Source organism: Phymastichus coffea, unplaced genomic scaffold (genome assembly GCF_024137745.1).
Source record: "Phymastichus coffea isolate CEN01 unplaced genomic scaffold, Cenicafe_Pcof_1.1 PCOF00043, whole genome shotgun sequence".
Classification (NCBI taxonomy): Eukaryota; Metazoa; Arthropoda; class Insecta; order Hymenoptera; family Eulophidae; genus Phymastichus; species Phymastichus coffea.
The window spans coordinates 122,718-142,524 of record NW_026706854.1 but is presented as its reverse complement, the minus strand read 5'-3'; the positions used below and the strand labels follow the sequence as shown (position 1 = coordinate 142,524).

Genomic DNA, 19,807 nt, shown 5'->3' with positions numbered 1-19,807 from the left:
AGCTATTTTCATTTTGCGAATTAATTAAGGGATGTCATTTTTTCAGAGTTAAAATTCATGAAAACCAGCCACAAGAGAACGATAATATTGTCACTGTCAACAATAACCGCGGCTACTTTGTCGCATCTCATTAAACTTTATCAGCGAGCGTAAAATCTCAAGTGTATAAAAAAAAGAAGAAGGAGAGAGAGACACGAAACTCTTGGGATAAAATCACGTGATAGACACTGTTATTTCTCTTATCCAAGCATTTTGTTTAGCTGATTTACGACGATTTGCATGCGAGAAAAGTTCTTCACCAGAGCACCACAGAGTAAAAAAATGAGCACTGCAAAGTTCGACTAAGGTCATTTCATCTTGATTGCAGCCTCGAGAACTTTCTCGATTGGCCGTGGTCTCATATGCTCTCTGCATATGCATAGAAACGTCGTTACAGTATTACACTGGCAATGCTGTATACTACACGGCAAGATGAATTTCATGAGCTGTGATATTCAAACGATGCACTTGCAAGAATTATTGTATGCTACTTTTATTGCGTTTACTTCCAGCACTTTTAATGGGCGAATACTTTATCATCGCCTTCTCCGACTGAAGGTGACTTGGTGACGGTCAATTTAAGTGAAATAGTTGACGATTATTGACTGATAATTGAAATTGTGCAAATAAGTTTTTACCGTTGGAAACGAAAGCAATTAAATCAACTGTAATTTACAGAAAGTTGAAACAAACGAAATAATACCAGGAGAAGATTATACAAGTCCATTGTTAAGTGAGTATATTGGATTGAATTGAATCGTCAACTGAGACACCGAATAAACACATTATCAAACAAAATATGACTCAGTGAAGCTTCTTAGTCGGGTTTTATTAGGCATTGCAACATTCAAACGGTGTGATACTTAAATGACGGAGCTTTTAGCACCAAATAACTCATCGACTGATCGGCGCGCAAAAAGTTCACATTGCCTCTCGAAGCTACCTGTCCAAACCAATATATTGCATTATTTTCGCAGTTGCTTTATTACTAGGGTAAATTAAATAACTAGAAAAGTAAGTCGACTCTAAGAAAAGTTTTTCTAATTTTAAAAGTCTTCTTTCGTTCATTGCATTTCCGTACTTTTTTTGCAGATATTTTCACTCCGACATGCGAGCATCTGCAGAGTAGACATTTCAAATATAAATTCAGAATTCTCGACGTTACAACTATATCGCTTATTTTTTATCGCAATATGAAACTTTTACGAGTCATATTTTATTTCATTGGTACTCTAGCCTCAGCAATTCTTAAATTGACATAAATTGGGAATTATTTTAAAAAAGGGAAAAAATGCAATATTCCGCGTAACGGTAAATTTTATAATCCACGATACAATTAATTTAGCTTCTGCTGCTGTGAAAAGTCGGAACAATGTAAAATATTTGGAATGCTTCTTTCACAAAAATATATACTCAAGCCAAAATCTGTTTAACAGCATCATCATTCAGGTTATATGTATTAATCCTTGCAAGAAGATACGAAATAGTTAATCATGTTATTTCAAAAGATTTAAATATTGATGAGTGACGCAAGCACATCAATATACTCACAGCAATTGCGAATCGACAAAGTCCGAAGCAGCCCATTTCCGACAGGCGTGCCTGTCGTGAAATTCGCGGTCACGCATATGTGAATTCAAAGCCGTCAGTTTCTCCCGAAACTTGAGAAAGAGGTCCAGCAGCGGCAAACAGCAGCCAGTGGGAAATGAGAGAACTCGAGCGATAAGCACGTGTTCCTTCCCTTCGAGCATTATTGACATTCAGTTGACGCGTCCACAGTTTTGTCGACATAGTAGTAAGTCAGGCTCAGGTCAGTCGAACTAGCAGTCGACGATAAATCTTTGATTGTAGAAAAACAAAAGGAAATTAAATAAGATAATGCAACTCATGCATCATCCGTTCTAAGTGTTATAATAAAGAGAGGAGCTGAAACCTGTAAAGAATGCTAAAACAACACGAGCTAGCAGGGGCCAATAATATTTTTTAATTAAAGTCGACCATAAATCCCGGCGAATTGTTCCTCTCTCCAATCGCCAAATCACTAGTTACTCTTGCAGTCGCGTCACGTTTGCGTGAGCGATGTTCAAACAATACGGTTTTTCGCTGTATGTAAAACGAGAGGGAAACGAGGTCGACGTCGAAACCAGTTGCAGACAATTAAAATTTCATTTATTACACCTTTGCGAATGAATAGAACCCTCAATCGCTTTACATCTCCATCAGAGACATTAGCCGACTGAGAGACTCGTGACTACAATTATTTACCGCCGTTGGCACGGCTTAAACGTGCGTTTTTTCTAATCTTATTTTCTCATTAGTGCGGATGGAAACAACGTTGCTTGGTTACCGATGATTGCAGGCAATAGTACTCGCACACGGTATCACGGTAAAACTGGAATTTCAATGGCTAATCGTAATCGCGTTATCGGCGTATTTTTTTTTCATCGTTAGTTGCTGCATAATAACACCTCGGCAAAGTGAAATGTTTCCGCGACGCTGCCGAAATTGCGCCAATTATGCTAATTGAAATGCCGCGGCTATCTGTGTTATATTAGGCAAATAATTCGTAATGGAAAAGCATTCATTTCGCAGACAGATACTCGTGGTCAATATTTGGTATGCATACGTGTGATACTTCGCTATTGAGCCGACAAAAATATTTGTTAGATCGGATATAAGTGCCAATATTTATTCTATTCGTTTCGAGTATTAATCAATTATCACAGCGTTTCTTTCTACCTATATATTATTTTACCTTACGTGTACGCACGAAAAAACATTTTTTCACTGGTAGGATTAATTAATTTTCATCCTAATATTTAAAAAAGCAGAGATTGCTCATGAAAATTTCGTTAATCCGTAAATTGAATATCAGTAAATTCGGATTTATATAGAATCATAGCAATCTGCTCGATAGTATATTGAAAGTTCGTTTGCGCAATCTCAAATTTGCAATACCGCGAGATGTAGGCGAAGGTATAAGATATCCTTCGGTAAATAAATGAGTCAACAGTTGCGATCCTAGAGCAAATTCGATACACTAAATCAACAGGATTGCAAAAAACTAATGTTGTCTTTGGTACACAATCACAAAGAAGGAGAGATTAACTTCCACCCGTCGGGTAAGTGACATCTATATATAGCTTTGTTTAGCAGCAGTGGCAAAAAACACATTTCCTTCAAAGTGTTCGTTTGTTCCAATTAAAAGTCAGCTGCTGGAGAATATTCCCTTTTTATATTTGTTCGCGAGCTTTGATGTAATAAATCTCGGAGAGCGAGCGTCGAGGATAAAGAGAGCAAGCCTGTAGCAAAATCTTCTTTAGGGATACGACGCAAACTATCCAGTTGCTTTTCCAACAAATTTTCAGTGACGGATGACGCGCTGTTATACACGTCCGTCCCTTTTTTAAATGGCTAGTATGATAATTCAACTGTAATCCTCTGCTAAGCTGTTCAAACCTATTCGGCGTCTATTGATACGAAGGAAAAAGAGAACAATCCTCTCTTATCTGCTTGAACGACGTTGAAGCGAATGTAATCTTCTTCAATTTATCGTTTTCGGTTTCGTTTAGTTTGCCCTGGAAAAGGATTACGAGGGATATGTAGGCGTAAGCATTGATGCGGAAGCGGGCGCCAAGTTATACACATCGTATCATTGTCGTCGGCTTTATTTGTCGACTCGCGCATGAAACGCATTTGCATCGATTTGACGCTAAACTGAACAGTAGATGTTATCATACTGTTCTCTCTCTTATGAGCTCAGCGGTAAGTTATGGTTGTGTCTGTGCCAATTCGATTAGCCGGGATGCTCCGGAATTTTCCGATCGCACCTACAACACATGTTTCTTTACAATATACTTTTCCTTTTATTCCAAATGCAAGGTGAAGTGTGTGTTCGCGATAATTGTAAAATTTAAGCAAACGTTAATGAGCAACGTCGAAACATTTCTTACTTACTCGGAAACTTTACTTTTCAAAAGAAAAAAACGCCGATTCGATATTCAATGCCAGAGAGTGGCCGAAAGAAAACTCCATTTCTATACGAAAGTTATCCCCGTGACCGTACGATTTTATCCACGTCAATCGAAATATTTAAAACAAAAAGGAACATTGAATAAAATTGAAGAGCATGGGCAAGCGTAATGCCGTGACGATTAATCGCCAGCAAACCACGGAAATTGGAGATTTGGCGAAATGGCCATAAACGATATAGCAAGAAGCTTACACTGTCCATTTCCAGAGACCGCAAAATAAATTAGCTCCAGCCTCGTTCAATTATTTCAAGCATTACCGCTCTACATCTTGTTCCGAAATTAAGAGCACTCCCAAAGCGCGCATCAAGTAGGTTTGAACGTAGCCGTAGATTCTACCGGCACTGATTCCCGACAACTTTTCATCCGCGTTATCTTAGACTTTGTTTTTTTTTAATTAAAAGTTGGTTCTTGCAAATGAAGCACATCGTCGATTCGTTCGTCGAACGGGGATTAAAATTTCGGTAACGAGTGGCTTTCGAAACTCGCGCAATATGTAGAGAGAGAGAGAGAGAGAGAGAGAACGCGCGCACGAGCTTCAAAGGCTTAAATGGACAAAAGGTCGGAAAAGAGTGAGGAATCCCCTGGATTTCGATTACGTGTGCTTGCACGGTGAACTATTTGAAGGTATTTTCCGATGAGCCTCCACTCGATGTGCAAATCAAGGTACTTTACTAATGCTCTGTTTTTGTACAATGAAATCAGTTGTTTCTGGTCGTTTTGTCGATCTGCAGAAGAGCCGGAAAATTGATTTCAAAGTAGCGCATTTGCAAAAACGATTCGAACGCTATTACTAGAAGAAGTTTCAAAACGGTTTACGGCACTTGTTTGATAACGTTATTATTTTATTTCTTTAGATTTCATGGAAAATTCTAAAAAGATAGATTTCCACGATTTTGAAAAATCCCAGCAATTTAAATACCCGCATATGTCAAAATCTTCTTAACCGAAAACTCGTTACCCGTTCAGGTATTTGCCTTCTCGAAGCACGCGCGAACTTCAAACAGATATCTACAATTGAAATGCAATCTTGTCGATGCCATGAAAACAGTGACTCTTTTGGTAGTGAAATGCATTTATGTGCTCCTATTCAAATTCGCATCTTCGAGGTCTTTCATGGAGTGCGAAAACGTGCCGACGTAATTAACCTGGAATGGCTCAATTGACCGACTGTTTACACGAGACGCACGACTTCAGTTTGCGACTGATCCATTTATTTCTTGATCACCTTTCGCCAAGGTGTTGAAATTCTAATTTTATCGACGTATTCTCCTTCCTAGAAATTTAAATTCGAGAGTATCTCAACGAAGCAAAAGAAAAATTAAATCAGCCGACTGACTCAATTTTCTCTTTCTTTTCTTTTGTCATAGGTGACGGCAACGTCAGCTTCGAGGAGTTTGTCGAGATCGTCAGTAACATCGGTGGCAGTGCAAGCTCATCGTCTCCTACGGACCAGGATCAAGAGGAACAAGAGCTTCGCGATGCTTTCAGGGTAAATTACTTACACTCGCTTACTTTTCTCTCTTTTTTCGCTCGAATTTTGTCGCGTGAAAAAAAAATTCACGAGTTTTCTCTTGATTTCACTAGATTTTCGATTGAAATCTGACATCGCGCTAATCTAAAATATTACAAAAAAATACAGTTTTCAACTCTCTTCTTTGTAAAATACTCATTTTTAAAAATCCAGAATATGCGTTATATAATGTGTTATCATCATTGTAAACTTAACAATATCAGACTAGCTGAAATTGAACATTTTGCACGAAAGCTTAGCTTATAAAGAAATCATCTCTGAAAATAAAAACGACCATCCACAATACTATAAGGCATACCAAACAAATACGCGCAAGTATAAGGCAAATTCTCTCGGACTCTGTTAAGCGAATTAGAGGGGCGAATAGGGCAACGGGGAGAAAAAACAAAGGTGAAGAGCGAGAAGGCAAGGAATCAAATTAAAATTTAAAATATAATTCCCCGTAGAGACGTGTACGCGCGCCTCTTTTTCTTCATTATATATGCAGACCAAACAGTAAAATAAAAAAAAAACATATACAGAAAACTCGTAAGCCGCTCGGGCAGAACAGATTTTCCCGCAGCGAACGCGCGTATGCACCCACACTCTTTTTTTCCTTTCTTTTTTTTTGCGGCGGGCCATTTAGCCGTGAAACTTTGCCAGAAATGAAATCCCAATTCCCCCAATGGAAAACACAAACGAACCCTCTCCTCAAGATTTAGCCAGCTCGCTCGCAACTTTTCAATTTCGAGCGAAGTAAGCACTGGCGCAGAGTTGTTACGTGACATGCTCGCTCCAACGAGAATAAAAGAAGGGCGTGCTTTTCATCGACACTTGCAGCCCTGTTCGGTCCATTCGCGTGCTCTCTAACGAACTCCGCTGTGAGCGGACAAATTTTGGCTTTACTAGAGCCAACACGCCCACAACGTACGCGCGCATTCGCGAGGAGTCGGCAATAGATAGAGCAAGAGAGAGAGAGAGAGAGCGAGCGCGTGCTCTTTTTACGGGGCCATTACTTAGCGCCGAGACTCTTAGGTACAACAATTCAGCTGAGAATTGCATCACTTTCCAGTCGCTTCGCGGATTTACTACCTAGCGGTTTTTTATTTTGGTTGCTCGTCGTCCATACCTTCGGCCATAATATAATTAACGTAATTTTTCTTTTTTAACGTCATTCGCGAATTCATTCGTTTGGACCACTTACAAAATGAATTTCACCTACGTTTTAGGCTTGAGGATGCTTCAATTCTCGAATTTGACAAAACTAATCCGTTATTGCAGAAAAGCGAGATGAGCGCCCTTATCTCGTGTGTTTTATTCCAATTACGGCGAGTCAATTAAACGGACAGGCTCTCATGACAATTGCGAGCGGTTGCTTTCACAAGCTCGATGTCTATCCCGCGAGTTCTACGCGCTGCCTGACTGGCTCTACCCCGAGGAAGACGAGCGATATGATTTAAGCATCTTGTTCGTTTTCTTTCGCTCAACGGCGCGTCACGCACGAGCGAAAACTCATTCCGCCAAAGTGCGTAGCTTTTCTTTTTTTATCTCCATTCGCCTACCGCGACAGTACAACAATGTTTTTCCTTCTGCGCGCACTACTTTACCATGACTGCTAACATTAAAACGTGATATTATTTTACGTTTGTTTCTATCCACGACAGAAATTATACCGATTCTCTTATTCGCTTTATCACGGATAATCCTTCTATGTTGTTCGAGTAAATTTTTATGACAACGGCAACGTCTCTTTTATGTACTTTATTTGGTTTTTAAAATCAGTCACAGTTCCATCAATCTAACGGGAATTCGCATTTCTTTCACAACAAAGCCAATGGATCGACTTGTCGATTTATCCGCGTGTTTTCCTGCCGTAATTAAATGAAATCAATGCCGTTCGTGACCTATAAAGCTAGGTCAAAACCCGTATATTCGACAAAAAAATAATTAATGAGCGCGCGATATATCGAACACCTTTGCCGTCACACTCGCTCGAAAATACAATCAGAAAAAAAAGAGCAGAAAACTCTTTCATCGACCCTTTTCATCATCGCAGGCGCAAGCGAAACCCCCAATTTTTTAACGGATGAGAGCCAAGTGATTCACACGCGGCAGCGTTCATTTTCATTGTCCCACACGCGCGCGAGTATGTACATGCCGCGCGGATCCCGTAGCCTCGAGGTGATTTCCGAAAGTATGCAACGCGTGCTGGCACGGAGAAAAGCGCTCGCCGCGATTTACGCTGCGGGGATTGCAATCTCGAATAATGCGGGTGGCTTAAGTTTTTCCGTGTACGCGGCTCGAGGCTCAACTGACATTCTATTATTGTTTCTAGCGTAGCGTAGCGCGGAGCCTCTTCATTGGCGTACTTGGCTCTAGCTAATGCTTCTGCGTGAATTTAATGTATTCCTGCTCGGAGCTAATTTTCGGCCCTTTTGTCGCGGGTAATCGCACCGAGCAATAAAACGAAGCACTCGCAAATAAATGAAAAACAGATATCTGGATGACTTTTCTCTCTCTCTATCTCTCGTACTCTTTTTTCGACTTGTATGCGAGGGGTAAAGGAGCTCGAGGCCTTGCACAATGCAGCCTAACGACCAGCCTTTCTCTCGCGCATCCATTTTTTCTCCACTTGAGTCGATGCCTCCGGCGCCCTTTTTTATCCCTCTAAAGTCGAAGACGAAGAAAGTCGCCGACTGATTTTTTCCCTCGCGATATAGTCGATTGCTTATTCACTGAAGGCTAAAAAGAGCCGATCGCTCGATCGCACACGGCCACGGGCATCTTAATGGGACGCAAAAATTTTTTAGCCAGTTGGAAAAACACGTCAACGTTCTACCCGCGCTCTTCGAATTTCAAGAAGGAAAACGAAGCTCGAATCGTGCCACTCTACGACGGAAATTCAACTTTTATCGAAGGGAATTCAGTCCTTCGGTGCGAAAATATTTCCTCGAGAAAAGTCTGCTCGACTGTTGCGCGCACGCTACAAGCGCTCTTTCGCGCGTGTAAAATGCTGGTAAATTGAGCTTGTAAGGTTCGACTCAAATGATGCAACAATTAATTTTCGACTGGTATATTTTACCTGGAATATATGAAATATAAATTTAATTCATTTCAGTTCAGCTGCCGTATGGATGGTATAATCATTTGACAGCGACACTTCAGCCAATAAAACTAAACACAATCCTCTAATTATAGGCTCGCGAAGCATAAAATCAATATTCATGGCCTGGTTAACATGCACACACCGACTTTGATACTGAAGAGACCGAGAGAAAAAGTTGCGTAGGCGGCACAGCAACTGAGTAAAAGGGGCAATCAACTGTACACAGCGTGGCAGTAGAAGGCACAACAGAAAAAAAACTGAAAATAAAATAAAATACATCCAAAGAATAAACCTAAATCAATAAAAGCCTCCAAGTTTGGGCGAAAAATCGACTTGAACGAGGCGAGAACGTTAGCACGTTTTCCTTTCAAGAGTAAAAAGAAATGGAAGAAGCTGCGAACGAAGAAGAATGAGCCCTTCGACGCGGTAAAGAGTTTAGCGAGCAGAGACCGTAACAGCTTATCGTATATGCTTTTCTTCTTGTAACCAGTCGATATTTTTATCTGGACGTATGAGTAGTGCGCGAGGAGAAAAATCCAGCCAGAAAAAAGTCCGTATAACGCGACGTATTAAAAGACGAACGCGTGAATAAATGCGTAGGTTGATAAGTTAATAGACGTGTGACACTCGGGAGAGTGCTTGCGCTGTTGAAAAAGAAATTGACGAACGGAGTCGTCAACAATTTTTTTTACTTTGTTTCCTGCTATGTTAGATAGATTGATTAGAGAAAACAAAACATTGGTTTTCGGATGTGAAGTAGCTATTAGGTGGTTTAAATGAGGAAGAATGGAATCATTAAAAAATCACGCGTTTTAATTCATAGATAAAAAACCGCTAGTTTCAAATTCTCATGAGTATTTTCAAAAGTGTTTCAATTTGCACTGGGCTTTATAATATTTGAATCTCAGGTGAAATAAATCCTAATAAGTATTTTTTATAATGTAAAATTTTGAAATTTATTAAATATTAGCCTTATTTATTCATAAAAAAATATTAAAGCTTAACGTTGTTGCCAAGCTTAAAATTCTATATGCCGAAAATTATTGGAATTTCATCTTACCGTTTCCACGGTAATTTTTGTCTATTTATGACATGGAAAAACATTTATTGATAGTTTCTGCCTAACACTTAAATGATCTCTAACTAACTTTATTGAACATTTAAGTGTAAATTGAAAGTTATCAGTCGAACTATGATAAATATTTAATGAAATTTTAAATAATAAACCAGTTTAACAATCACGTGAAACGCAAAATCCTTGATTTTCTCAAGAGGGAAGGGGAGCGCTTCTAGAGCACACTGTGGAGGAAAGTGTCCAAGTATTTGCGGTATTACAACGGCACGTACTAGACAAAGGGACGCAAACTAGGAGGAGAGGAGAAGTCACACGGAAAAGGGCCGCTTTTGCGGATGAAAAAAAATTAAGGGAGCTATTAGAGCGCTGCGGAAAAATAAAAGGAACGAGGGCGGCGGGAGAATGGAAAACGCGGAGAAAAGAAAAAGAAAGTGCTCGGAAATCAGTCAACTTCACCATTCTCCTTTTTTTTCTTCCTCATTTCTAACCTTTATCTTTTTTTTTTGCACAATCTCCAAGTAACACAGTAATGTATTTGTGTATAATCGATTTTGATGTATTCCAGGAGCAATCGAGAAACTATTCGGCAGAGCATATCGATATGAAAGTTAGTTAGTTGTACGTGTGATACTGATTTCGGTATTCACATCACGTGCCAAGTTCGCTGATGCGCCAACTCTATAATTGCAGTTTACTTTAATTACTCACGCTAAACCTATCTGGTACGCGTGTACGTGTGGCTTAACATGGAGCGTATCACTGCCGCCTTCCAATGACTCTCGTCAGCTTTTCACTGCATCGACGATTTTGTTTACGATCGCTTCGTGTTTTTATGTGCTTGCGTCATTAGTGATACCAGTCTCGTCCAATTGTTTGGGATTTCAGCTGGTTTTTAAATTGATTTGGGGATGCGTGAGATTTCGTCGATTGTTATCAGATATGGTTGTATTTTCTCTTCATACCAAATTTTAGATTTCAACGTTCGTGATTATTAATTTCTTTTTTTTTTCGACGATTATAGATGTCAATAAAATTTTCAGTTTTTTTTTGTTGGAAAGGAAATTATATCATTGTTTTAAGCTTGCGTTTACGCAGTAATATGATAATATTTATGAAGATCGATATTACAATATGAATTTCTACGTTTTTATAACTTTCATTCGTAAAATTCTATTTAATTAAAGACAAAGGAAGTCAGAAACACAATCATGAATTTTTGCAGTGAATATTTTGCGTAATTTTTTCATATTTTTTACTTTTACGCTTTTAATTTAAATTACAATTTTTTTATGTGAGGCTCATGATAGATTTTATAACGAAATTGACGGTATTCGGATGAAAAAAATTAGTTCTTTGACGCCTATAGTTTTTAAAGTAAAAACAGACAACTTTCAAAACAACTTTCAAATTATCAATAAATTATGTAGCGCAATATACAAGAATGATAATAAAAACATAGCATTATTTTAAAACTGAAGTTCAATTTTCGGGTAAATTTGTATTAGCGTAATGAAACTTCACATTTTTCCAGTGGCAGAATTTTTATTTAAATACGAAGTTCACGACTGAAAAATAATAAAAAAGATAAGAATATTTTATCATTCATACTCGAAGTATATAAATGTTGTAATTTCAAACTGATTACTTAAGAAATCTTTTGTTCATTTTTAGTCTTCGATTAGTTTTTCAAATCATGGTAAAGTTACAAGTAGTTAAAAATCATAAATTCACTTTTTTCTTACAAACGGATCATTTTAAGGAAATGATCAATCATTACTATTAAAAATACTGCCAATCCATTGGCTTTCATTCAAAGAAATGCTGATTTTAATTGAGTGAACTTTGTTAAACAGAAAACGTATATTATAATTTTATGGTTTATTAGCTCGGCAACTCGTCGAGCCAATAAGCGAAGTATACGGTGTTAAAAAGCTCGTCCATTGCTAACACGAGTCTGAACCGCAGAGCATCAAATTATCGGCGCTCATTTGTCATCGTCGCAAAAAGGGTCCGCGTGCGTACGCACACGCGCACACGTACGTACATACACAATCGAAATTCCAATTTGAAAACGACGCCCGATGACGTGGCGACCGCAAGCCGCGATTGGTTTCCTGCCACGTTGACACACACACACACACACACTGCAATTATCGAAATAATGGAACGGGGGCGGGAGATGAGCGCGTTGCCGGCGATTGCGCGGTCAATTTTTCGGCCTACTTATCCTTTCTCTTGATTCGGGAAATAGCCATTCCGCGAGGAAACAAATCTCTCCTCTCTCTACGATAGCGGATATGCGATTTTTCAGCTTTCCATTTCCGGGATAAAGAAGGGGCGAGGGGGAAGATGTCGATCGTCAGCGGCTCGATGGAATTTTTTCTCGCAGCGACGATATCCCGTAAGGACATTACTTTAGCAAGCCACTTGGAAACTTCTAATTTGCAACGGGAAACTCGGAGAGATTCGGACGAGTGTTTACAAATTGCTCGTGAAGAAGACTAATCTGGCCCCCTCACTCGATCTGTCTCTCGCGAGAGAGGCAAAGCCTTAATCGTAGCTCGATCAGAATAATTAAGGAGGATGTTCACCCCCCCCCCCCCTCCGGGCATATTATCAGGTAATTGCTCGGCAAGATAAACCCGCGAGCGCTCCACTCTCATATACGTGCACTAGCTAGGACATGTAGCGCCTACCTGAAATATATAAGCCGTCTTATGTGCCTATCTATACTATCTCACGCTGCGCCACTTTCGTATTCGCTTAATTCTCTAATTACATTTTAAATTCCGATCTCCCGCGACGACGTAATTTATCGAAATAACTAGCGGGAAGGTTAAAGTTTAATTTCACCGAGAAGAAAGCTTCGAATCTAGATTACTTGGTTCTGCACTTCTATCGAAGTCAAAGCTCGCGAAGCATCTATATTCTTATCGCGCGCAAGACATAATCGCATTGGCGCAGCGGGAACTAATCATCCTAAGTCAACGCTCAAAGTTGCATATCGAGTAAGAAGAAGCCAGTGGTTTTGCGCTAAGCAATCACGCATGCGACAAAAGCGAGCTAGGGAGCAGAAGAGCTTCTCGTCTCTCATAGAAGTTATCGAAAGAAGCCAGCGCTCGAAGCTCCCATCCAGCGAAACGTCCGGAAAGCGTTCACGGGTCCGTGAAATTGGCGACCGCGCAGCAGGGTACGTCGAGGAGTCCAAGCAAACCGCACGACCGGTCATCAATCCTCTATCTCTATCTCGCCGATCGGTATTGTCCTATCCGTGCGCGCACTTGCACTCCCAAGGCCAATTCGTTCCGTGTGTGCGTAAAAAGCGCTGCTCTCTCTAATAATCACCCGAAACTCCGTCAATGCAAACGCGGTTGCTCTCGCCTCGACTGCGAATTTTGACCCGCTTTGTTTTCGGCCAGTTGTGTCCTCTGGATTTCTGTCATTTTTTTCTTTTTTCTTTGTTCTCCTTCGCCGCGACGTGTTCTTCTTTCTCTATTTGAAACAAAATAAAGAAAACAAAACAAGTCGCCAAAGGCAGATTGATAGTTATAAGATTTAGATTTCTCAGATTTCCATGGTTTTGCGGCTATTAATTTTCATTTTGAAAGATTTCCTCGGCAAAATAAAATCCATTGAAACGCGAAATATCGAGCGTTATCGTGAATCACGTTATAATTCGTATTATTTAGATAATAAAGATGTGAATTTAACTATACAGAATGGTTGTTACGCTGTTCAAGTATTATACCTAGTCATTGATATTCAACAAGTTGCATTGATTTAATTTCATGAATAGCTTGTGTGCGTGGCTTCGTATTATGAATCTAAATGAAATATCAACATTGACACCATCGTAACATTAGAAAAAAACCAGGAAACATTTTGTTTTCTCGATGGGGCGATGATCATTTTTATACAAGTTGGATCTCAGCTTCTAATTGCTGTATACGGTAAAACAAGCAAGCAACAAGAGTAATCTTATAAAAAATTTCTGCAACGTTTCTGCAACAAGATTTCTTGCGAATCGTCATTCTTAAGCTCTTTAGACACGACTTGCGCAATGAGTAAACAGCTCAATCCTGCCGGCAGTATCGGTATTTGACTTGACGATAGACGATTAAACGAGGTTGCACTGTTCGGTTTCAGGTCTTCGACAAGCACAATCGTGGCTACATCACTGCTTCGGACTTGCGAGCAGTGCTGCAGTGTCTCGGCGAGGACCTCTCCGAGGAAGAGAGTAAGTATGCAAAAAGGTGTGCGCGGCGCAATTGAGGACTGCTGCGAATTGCACGCCACGGAGGCGAGACTTAAATTTTTGCCACCGCGCTGTTGCGCCGAGCAAACCCTCACGGTAACTTTGAGCATAACGCTCTCGCGCGGCCTCTTTCTCTTCCTTCATTTTTTTCCTTTCTTGGCTTCCCTTTTAACGACACGCTCTCCTCTTCTTTTTCTCGTCGCGCCAGACTAAAGCGCGCTGGTGTTCCATTATGTTTATCAGAATTATTGGATTAACTAGTTTCAGGAAGCCCTTTTGCTTGGCAGCTCGTTAAAAAGTAAACGCTGATCGTTATATTTCTCGAAAGCGCTTGTTAGCTACTTCCCCGCTTTTGTTGTCGGGCATTAACGTAATTTCAGCTCGTTAGCTGCTAACGAACAAATAAAAGCATCATTTTATGGATAAACAGGCTGCGCGTTAAAGCCGCTTGATAAAGGCATTTCCCATACGTCGGCATCGACGGCTGAGCTTTTGACGCAACGAATGAAGAGTCGCGGTAAGAGGAGGAGTAAAGTCGATCGGCTCTCGAGGAGTTTGGTCAGGAAATGGTACTTAACTGAAGAGCCCCCCGCGGGTAAAGTCCGCCGTGAATAAATTCGACGACGACGGCGACGACGCGACAGCTTTCTGCGAGACTTTTCAGCTACGGTTACGCTGCGAAAATTGCCGCGACCGACCGCGTTCCAATCGCTTTGCTGATATATATTTTTACTCGGATGGTGTGATAAGGCGGAGCGCTATCTCGATAACGACACTTTGAAATTACTCTCAGCGACTGACAGTTTCGTTTCTTTTCTTCCTTATACAGTCGATCGACGATTCATTCAATATCGAATGGACTTTTATGGTAAATAGACCAAAAGGAAAACTTATTTTCGGAGAAACCAGTTTTGACCTGAGACAAGTTAAAATACATCCGAATATTTAGTCAAATTTATTCCACTTTCTTCGTCACTATTGTTTTTAAGAAAATAAACTTACAATTTTAATAAAAGGCCTTCGTTGCCTTTCCAAGTCATCTATTCAGACGATTTCTTTTCAAAATATTTTCGAGCGGGGTTTGACGATATGTTTTGGAAACGGTGCGCTAAATGAAAAAATTCATATTCCAGTAACAATCCCGCAGTTTCGTTATATATTTCTAGTGGATGAAAAATGTCTGAGTAAAAAAAAAGTAGTAAAAAAATACTACTCGCTAGAAACTTTTTCGCTCACAATAAATGTACGCTTACTTTTTTGGTGGCTGAAACAAAGTGCGATTGGAAATCCAATGAGTTTCACGGAGGCCAGCATCAAAGTTTTCGTCGCAGTATTGATCACCAATATGCGAACGTTTGACTAAAATGAACCGATACTCGCTTACCGAGGGAATGAAAAAATTTCTCAATGCACCGATGGCGAAAGAATGTTCCGAACGCTAGTGCTAAAATAAAAGAAGCGGTCTTGACAGTTAATCCTCTTTGCAACAAAAACTACTTTAACTTCGTTGCCTTTACTTCGGAAGTTAGTCCACTTGGATGTCGTTAACATTTTTTCGGTGCTAATCCTACTTGTGCGGGCAAAACCGTTGACTTGTAAATCTCCAAGTTCGCGCCGCTTTCTCATTATTGCAGAAAAAACAGAAGGCGGCAAGGAAGAAGTCAGGTCGTATCTTGAGGATGCCCCGTACGTAAAGATCATTTCTCTTCTTAGCGAGTGCGATAAATTCCAACGCGAAATAATTGAAGACGAGCGGCGCGTTAGTCTCCTCGTTCGCGTACACATCTCGCGCGATACGAATTAGAGCAAATTTAGGTCGACGCGCGCGGCAAATTGATTTTTTCTCTCTCCCTCTCTCTTCTTCGGCGCGAGAGCTACGAAAAACAAGAAGTAAGCTCGAACTTTGCAACAGTCGTAAAGGCTCATTTATAAATTATGCGGTGCTATTTTTCAGAATTTCAACGTTTTCGTTTTATCTCAATTCGGAGAAATACATTTCTCTTGCGTATCTCCGTCTAGCTTGCAGAATGTCTTGCACGCTCTCATTGCTTACGGATACATCCGATGAAAAAATTCTGTTTCTCTGTATTTAGTTGCATTACTTAAAAATAGAAGTGATCTGCATTCAGAATGATTAAAAAAGCACATGTGGATAACAAGCTTAATAAAGTATCTCAATAAGGCTTTATACACACAAGAAAATTTCGTGTCTATAAAGCCATAGTGCCAAGAGAATCAACTCATGCATTTATTTATCTATTTTGCGCAAAACTTAATCTGATCGTACGTATATGTGTCTGTTGCAGTCGAGGACATGATCAAGGAGGTGGACGTCGACGGCGACGGTCGAATCGATTTCTATGGTAAGAGAGAAAAAAATCCCACTTGCTGCCGGTGCTAGCGAGCAAGAATGATTTTCACGTAGCCGGCTGTCAACGGCAATGTGCCCCGGCTTTACGCTTTGATCTGGAAAAGAAATGAATTCACGTCGCTGTATCAAGCTCGGCGAAACGAATTTTTTTCCTGCGCTATCTCGTCTCAAGAACATTTTTCGATTTGGCTGCAGAGAAAAGCTTCTTTTCTCGACAATGATTTTTAGTTTTTCAGTTACTAGTTTATACCTCGAAATCCGAATCTGACGCAAATCTCGTACGAGAAAACTTTTCATCTGATCAAATTTTAATGACGTTTATCTTTTACGCCGACTATTAATCTTTGCAATGCAATTCACAGCTCTTGACTGATTTTCTTTGTGCGGATCACCTGATGCATTAAATTCTCAGATTATTTTTTCTTATTTGCTTCATATTATTTACAATCTGTCAAATTTTATTCATGTATGAAATGTATACATAAAATTCAGCAAAATACTCCAGTGAATATTTTGTCTTTGTTTTAGAGTGTGCATGTAATAAATAGATTAGGATTTTTTATGCATTCATTAGTTGATATTTTTAAAGTCTGGTATTTGTATTGGTTGTCTTGAGAAGTTTGCTCAGAAGTTTATTTTGGATTTTTTGAAGTCTGATATTTATATTTTGGGTAATACTTTTTAATTTTTTCTTTAACTATTGGAACCTACAGATCGTTCTAAATAATTTCGATTAGGACGAACCATGGGATCCGTACCATATTACGAAGAACTTTCGATTGATAACTTTCCAAAATTTCGGGGAAAAATATTTGCACTGTTGCATATCAAATTCTGTAAGATCTTGTATAAAAAAAAAGATTTGACCTTCGTAAATATAGCCAGCTTCGTATAAGAACACTCGTCTTTCCAAAAAGAAAGAGCAAAGTCGACAAAGAGAATCGGGAGATTTGTTCGTATCGTTCGCGAACAATTAACCGATAGAATAATCCGGCCACTGTTCGGCATGAACGGAAGGTGAGCTATTTTTTGCGATCGCTCAAGTAAAAGGAAAAGGAGTGGGCGAAGATGATCGCGCAGGTCCGTTGGGAGAATTCGGTACTGCTCGGGGGCTGACAGTAGATATTTTGACAGCTTATTATTTATACCGGGGGGAAATACATCGTCTCGCGCGTTAGGTATTCAGTAAAGTCTTCTCTTTTTTTCTGTTCCTCGAGACGTCTCATTTTCGCGAAGCATCTTTTGTTACCGAGAGCGACTGAGCAGAAGAATTTGGGAAGTTCTATGCTGGAGGGCAAAAAAGAGATCCTATATTTTGAAGTCGTCTGAAGCAGGAGTAGCAGCTAGTTTCTAACGTAAAAGCACATGCTGCTACGCGGTGGCTGGCTATTGTTTTGTTAAGACATAATGGCTATGAAAGTTCTTGCGAATTATTGCAAAACTTATTAGAACGTCTCTCCGTTGTCGTGCAGAATTAGACGTATAATAAAATAGCCGCGAACTACACACATAGCCGTGGATAATAAATGAGCGTCTCGACAGTGCGAATTTTCATACTTCTGAAAGGTCTACAGCTGCCGCGAAAAGGAGATCTTTTATATCGAAGCTAATTATTCAGAAAAATAACTTTTCTTAAGAAAATACGCTCGAGAAGTTGTAGCTAGCAGCGCAAGTCGACGGAACTTTTGTTTAAACTCAAACTTTTCTAAATCTCTAATTAGGAAATACTTTGCTACAAGTTTTTTTAATAATACGGTTACGTATATAGTAGCTTCGGATCAATCTGTTTATTCTACTTTAGTGCGCCGATAGAATTACTTTTCCAGATGTAATCCAATGTTTTTATTAAATTGCTCGTTTCATTTGTGCTACAAAATATAACGTTGAAAAATGCGCTCCCGCAATTTATTATTACAGAGTTCGTTCGAGCGTTGGGTGAGCCAGGAGTTGACGACGACGACGACGACGACGACGACGACGATGACGAAGACGAAGAGGATGAAGGCACAGAAGACACTCGTTCGCCAACATCGCCTGCGCCTGCCACCGCGTCAGCGAGTCGTGCCGGTGATTCGGAATAATGAGACAGAACGAGGAAATAAAAAAATGGAAGTGCATTTATCGACCTTGCCGCGTAAAAAATTCCGATTGACTACGTCAGTGATCATCGCATTCGTCAGTGATCGATCGATTACCAAGACATATCTGCAAAAACCGGTTCGCGCCTGCGGAGCAATCACTCGACATCCCATATTGACAGTTGTGCGCTCTATTATGAAAACGACCGTTACGTCTTCTCTCTCGTATTCTTTATCTTTCTATTTCTCTCTCCCCTCCCCCCTCCCTCTCTCCTTCTCGTTTGATTTTACGAATGAATTTCAACATCGCAAGCTTTCTTTTTACTCTCGTTGTTATATGACTCGAGCAGGATTTAAACTTACTTAAAAAAAGTTTGCATTCGTATGCGGACTTTCTCTGTGAGAGAGTCGCTTCGATTATACATAAAATTACATATGCTTAAAAAACATACAAATAAGTTATAAGATATATCATCGTTAACTATACTGTATCATTATACGCAAATCATACTTTAATCGCACTTTAATTGCACAACAACATGCAATGATTAAAGTTATCTATTATTAATAGCAACAAAAACTCAACGTTTTTCTGAAATTTTTCGTAAAAAGACTTTTCGACTAGCATGTTTTGCGCATTTTTAAGAATAAACAAAACGTAATCAATGTGAAAAGGGACATGCTAGGAAAATGATCATTCGCATTAAAAATTATAATAAACAAACAAAAAAACAGTAGTAAAGTTGCAAATACTATATTGTAATATTTTCATCGTTTGAAAAAATATAAAATTTAATGGCAAAACTTCAAGGTGATAAAAAATTTACTTAAGCACATCTTTGAATAGTTATACCGATAGATAGATTATTAAAAGAAAAAGTATGCGTGTCTAATCGATTCACTCAAACCAAAAACGGACTCGATCTTCACTGATTTTGTTGCACAAGGGCTTTTTTACGACGATACGCAGCTAATAAGCATACATTAAGAAAGCTCGGGGACTTTCATCAATTGCGACATTATAACGAGCGATTCTACCGATTATTATCGTACATATATTAACTCATAATAATGTGAGTGATTTTGCTCGTTATCTCAACCTTTACGGTTGCTCGAATTTTATCGTACTGGACTTGCTGTATTTGTCTTCGTGTAATATTCTAGTCACACGATTACAACAATCAATTACACCATTGATTCTTTTCCGATTCTATTTCCGTACCTACACGCGTACGATTATAAATATATATCTATTTTAAGATTCCAATAAATCATTAATAAATTGTAAATCTGCAAAAGAAAAATGCTATGCCTTTTATTTACAATTCTATCTATTTTT

General features: G+C 39.4%; 1 protein-coding gene across 1 annotated transcript in view; it reads left to right on the top strand.

The window, feature by feature from the left end:
- The window catches only part of LOC131664199 (calcium-binding protein 4), a 41,973-nt gene extending 22,222 nt beyond the window's left edge, over positions 1–19,751 (top strand). The window contains exons 6-9 of the mRNA XM_058935102.1: positions 5,441–5,562; positions 13,911–14,001; positions 16,326–16,382; positions 18,308–19,751. Coding sequence (XP_058791085.1) covers positions 5,441–5,562; positions 13,911–14,001; positions 16,326–16,382; positions 18,308–18,471 — 434 coding nt within the window. The 3' untranslated portion in view covers positions 18,472–19,751. The remainder of the gene's footprint in view (positions 1–5,440; positions 5,563–13,910; positions 14,002–16,325; positions 16,383–18,307) is intronic.
- Positions 19,752–19,807: the final 56 nt, after the last annotated feature.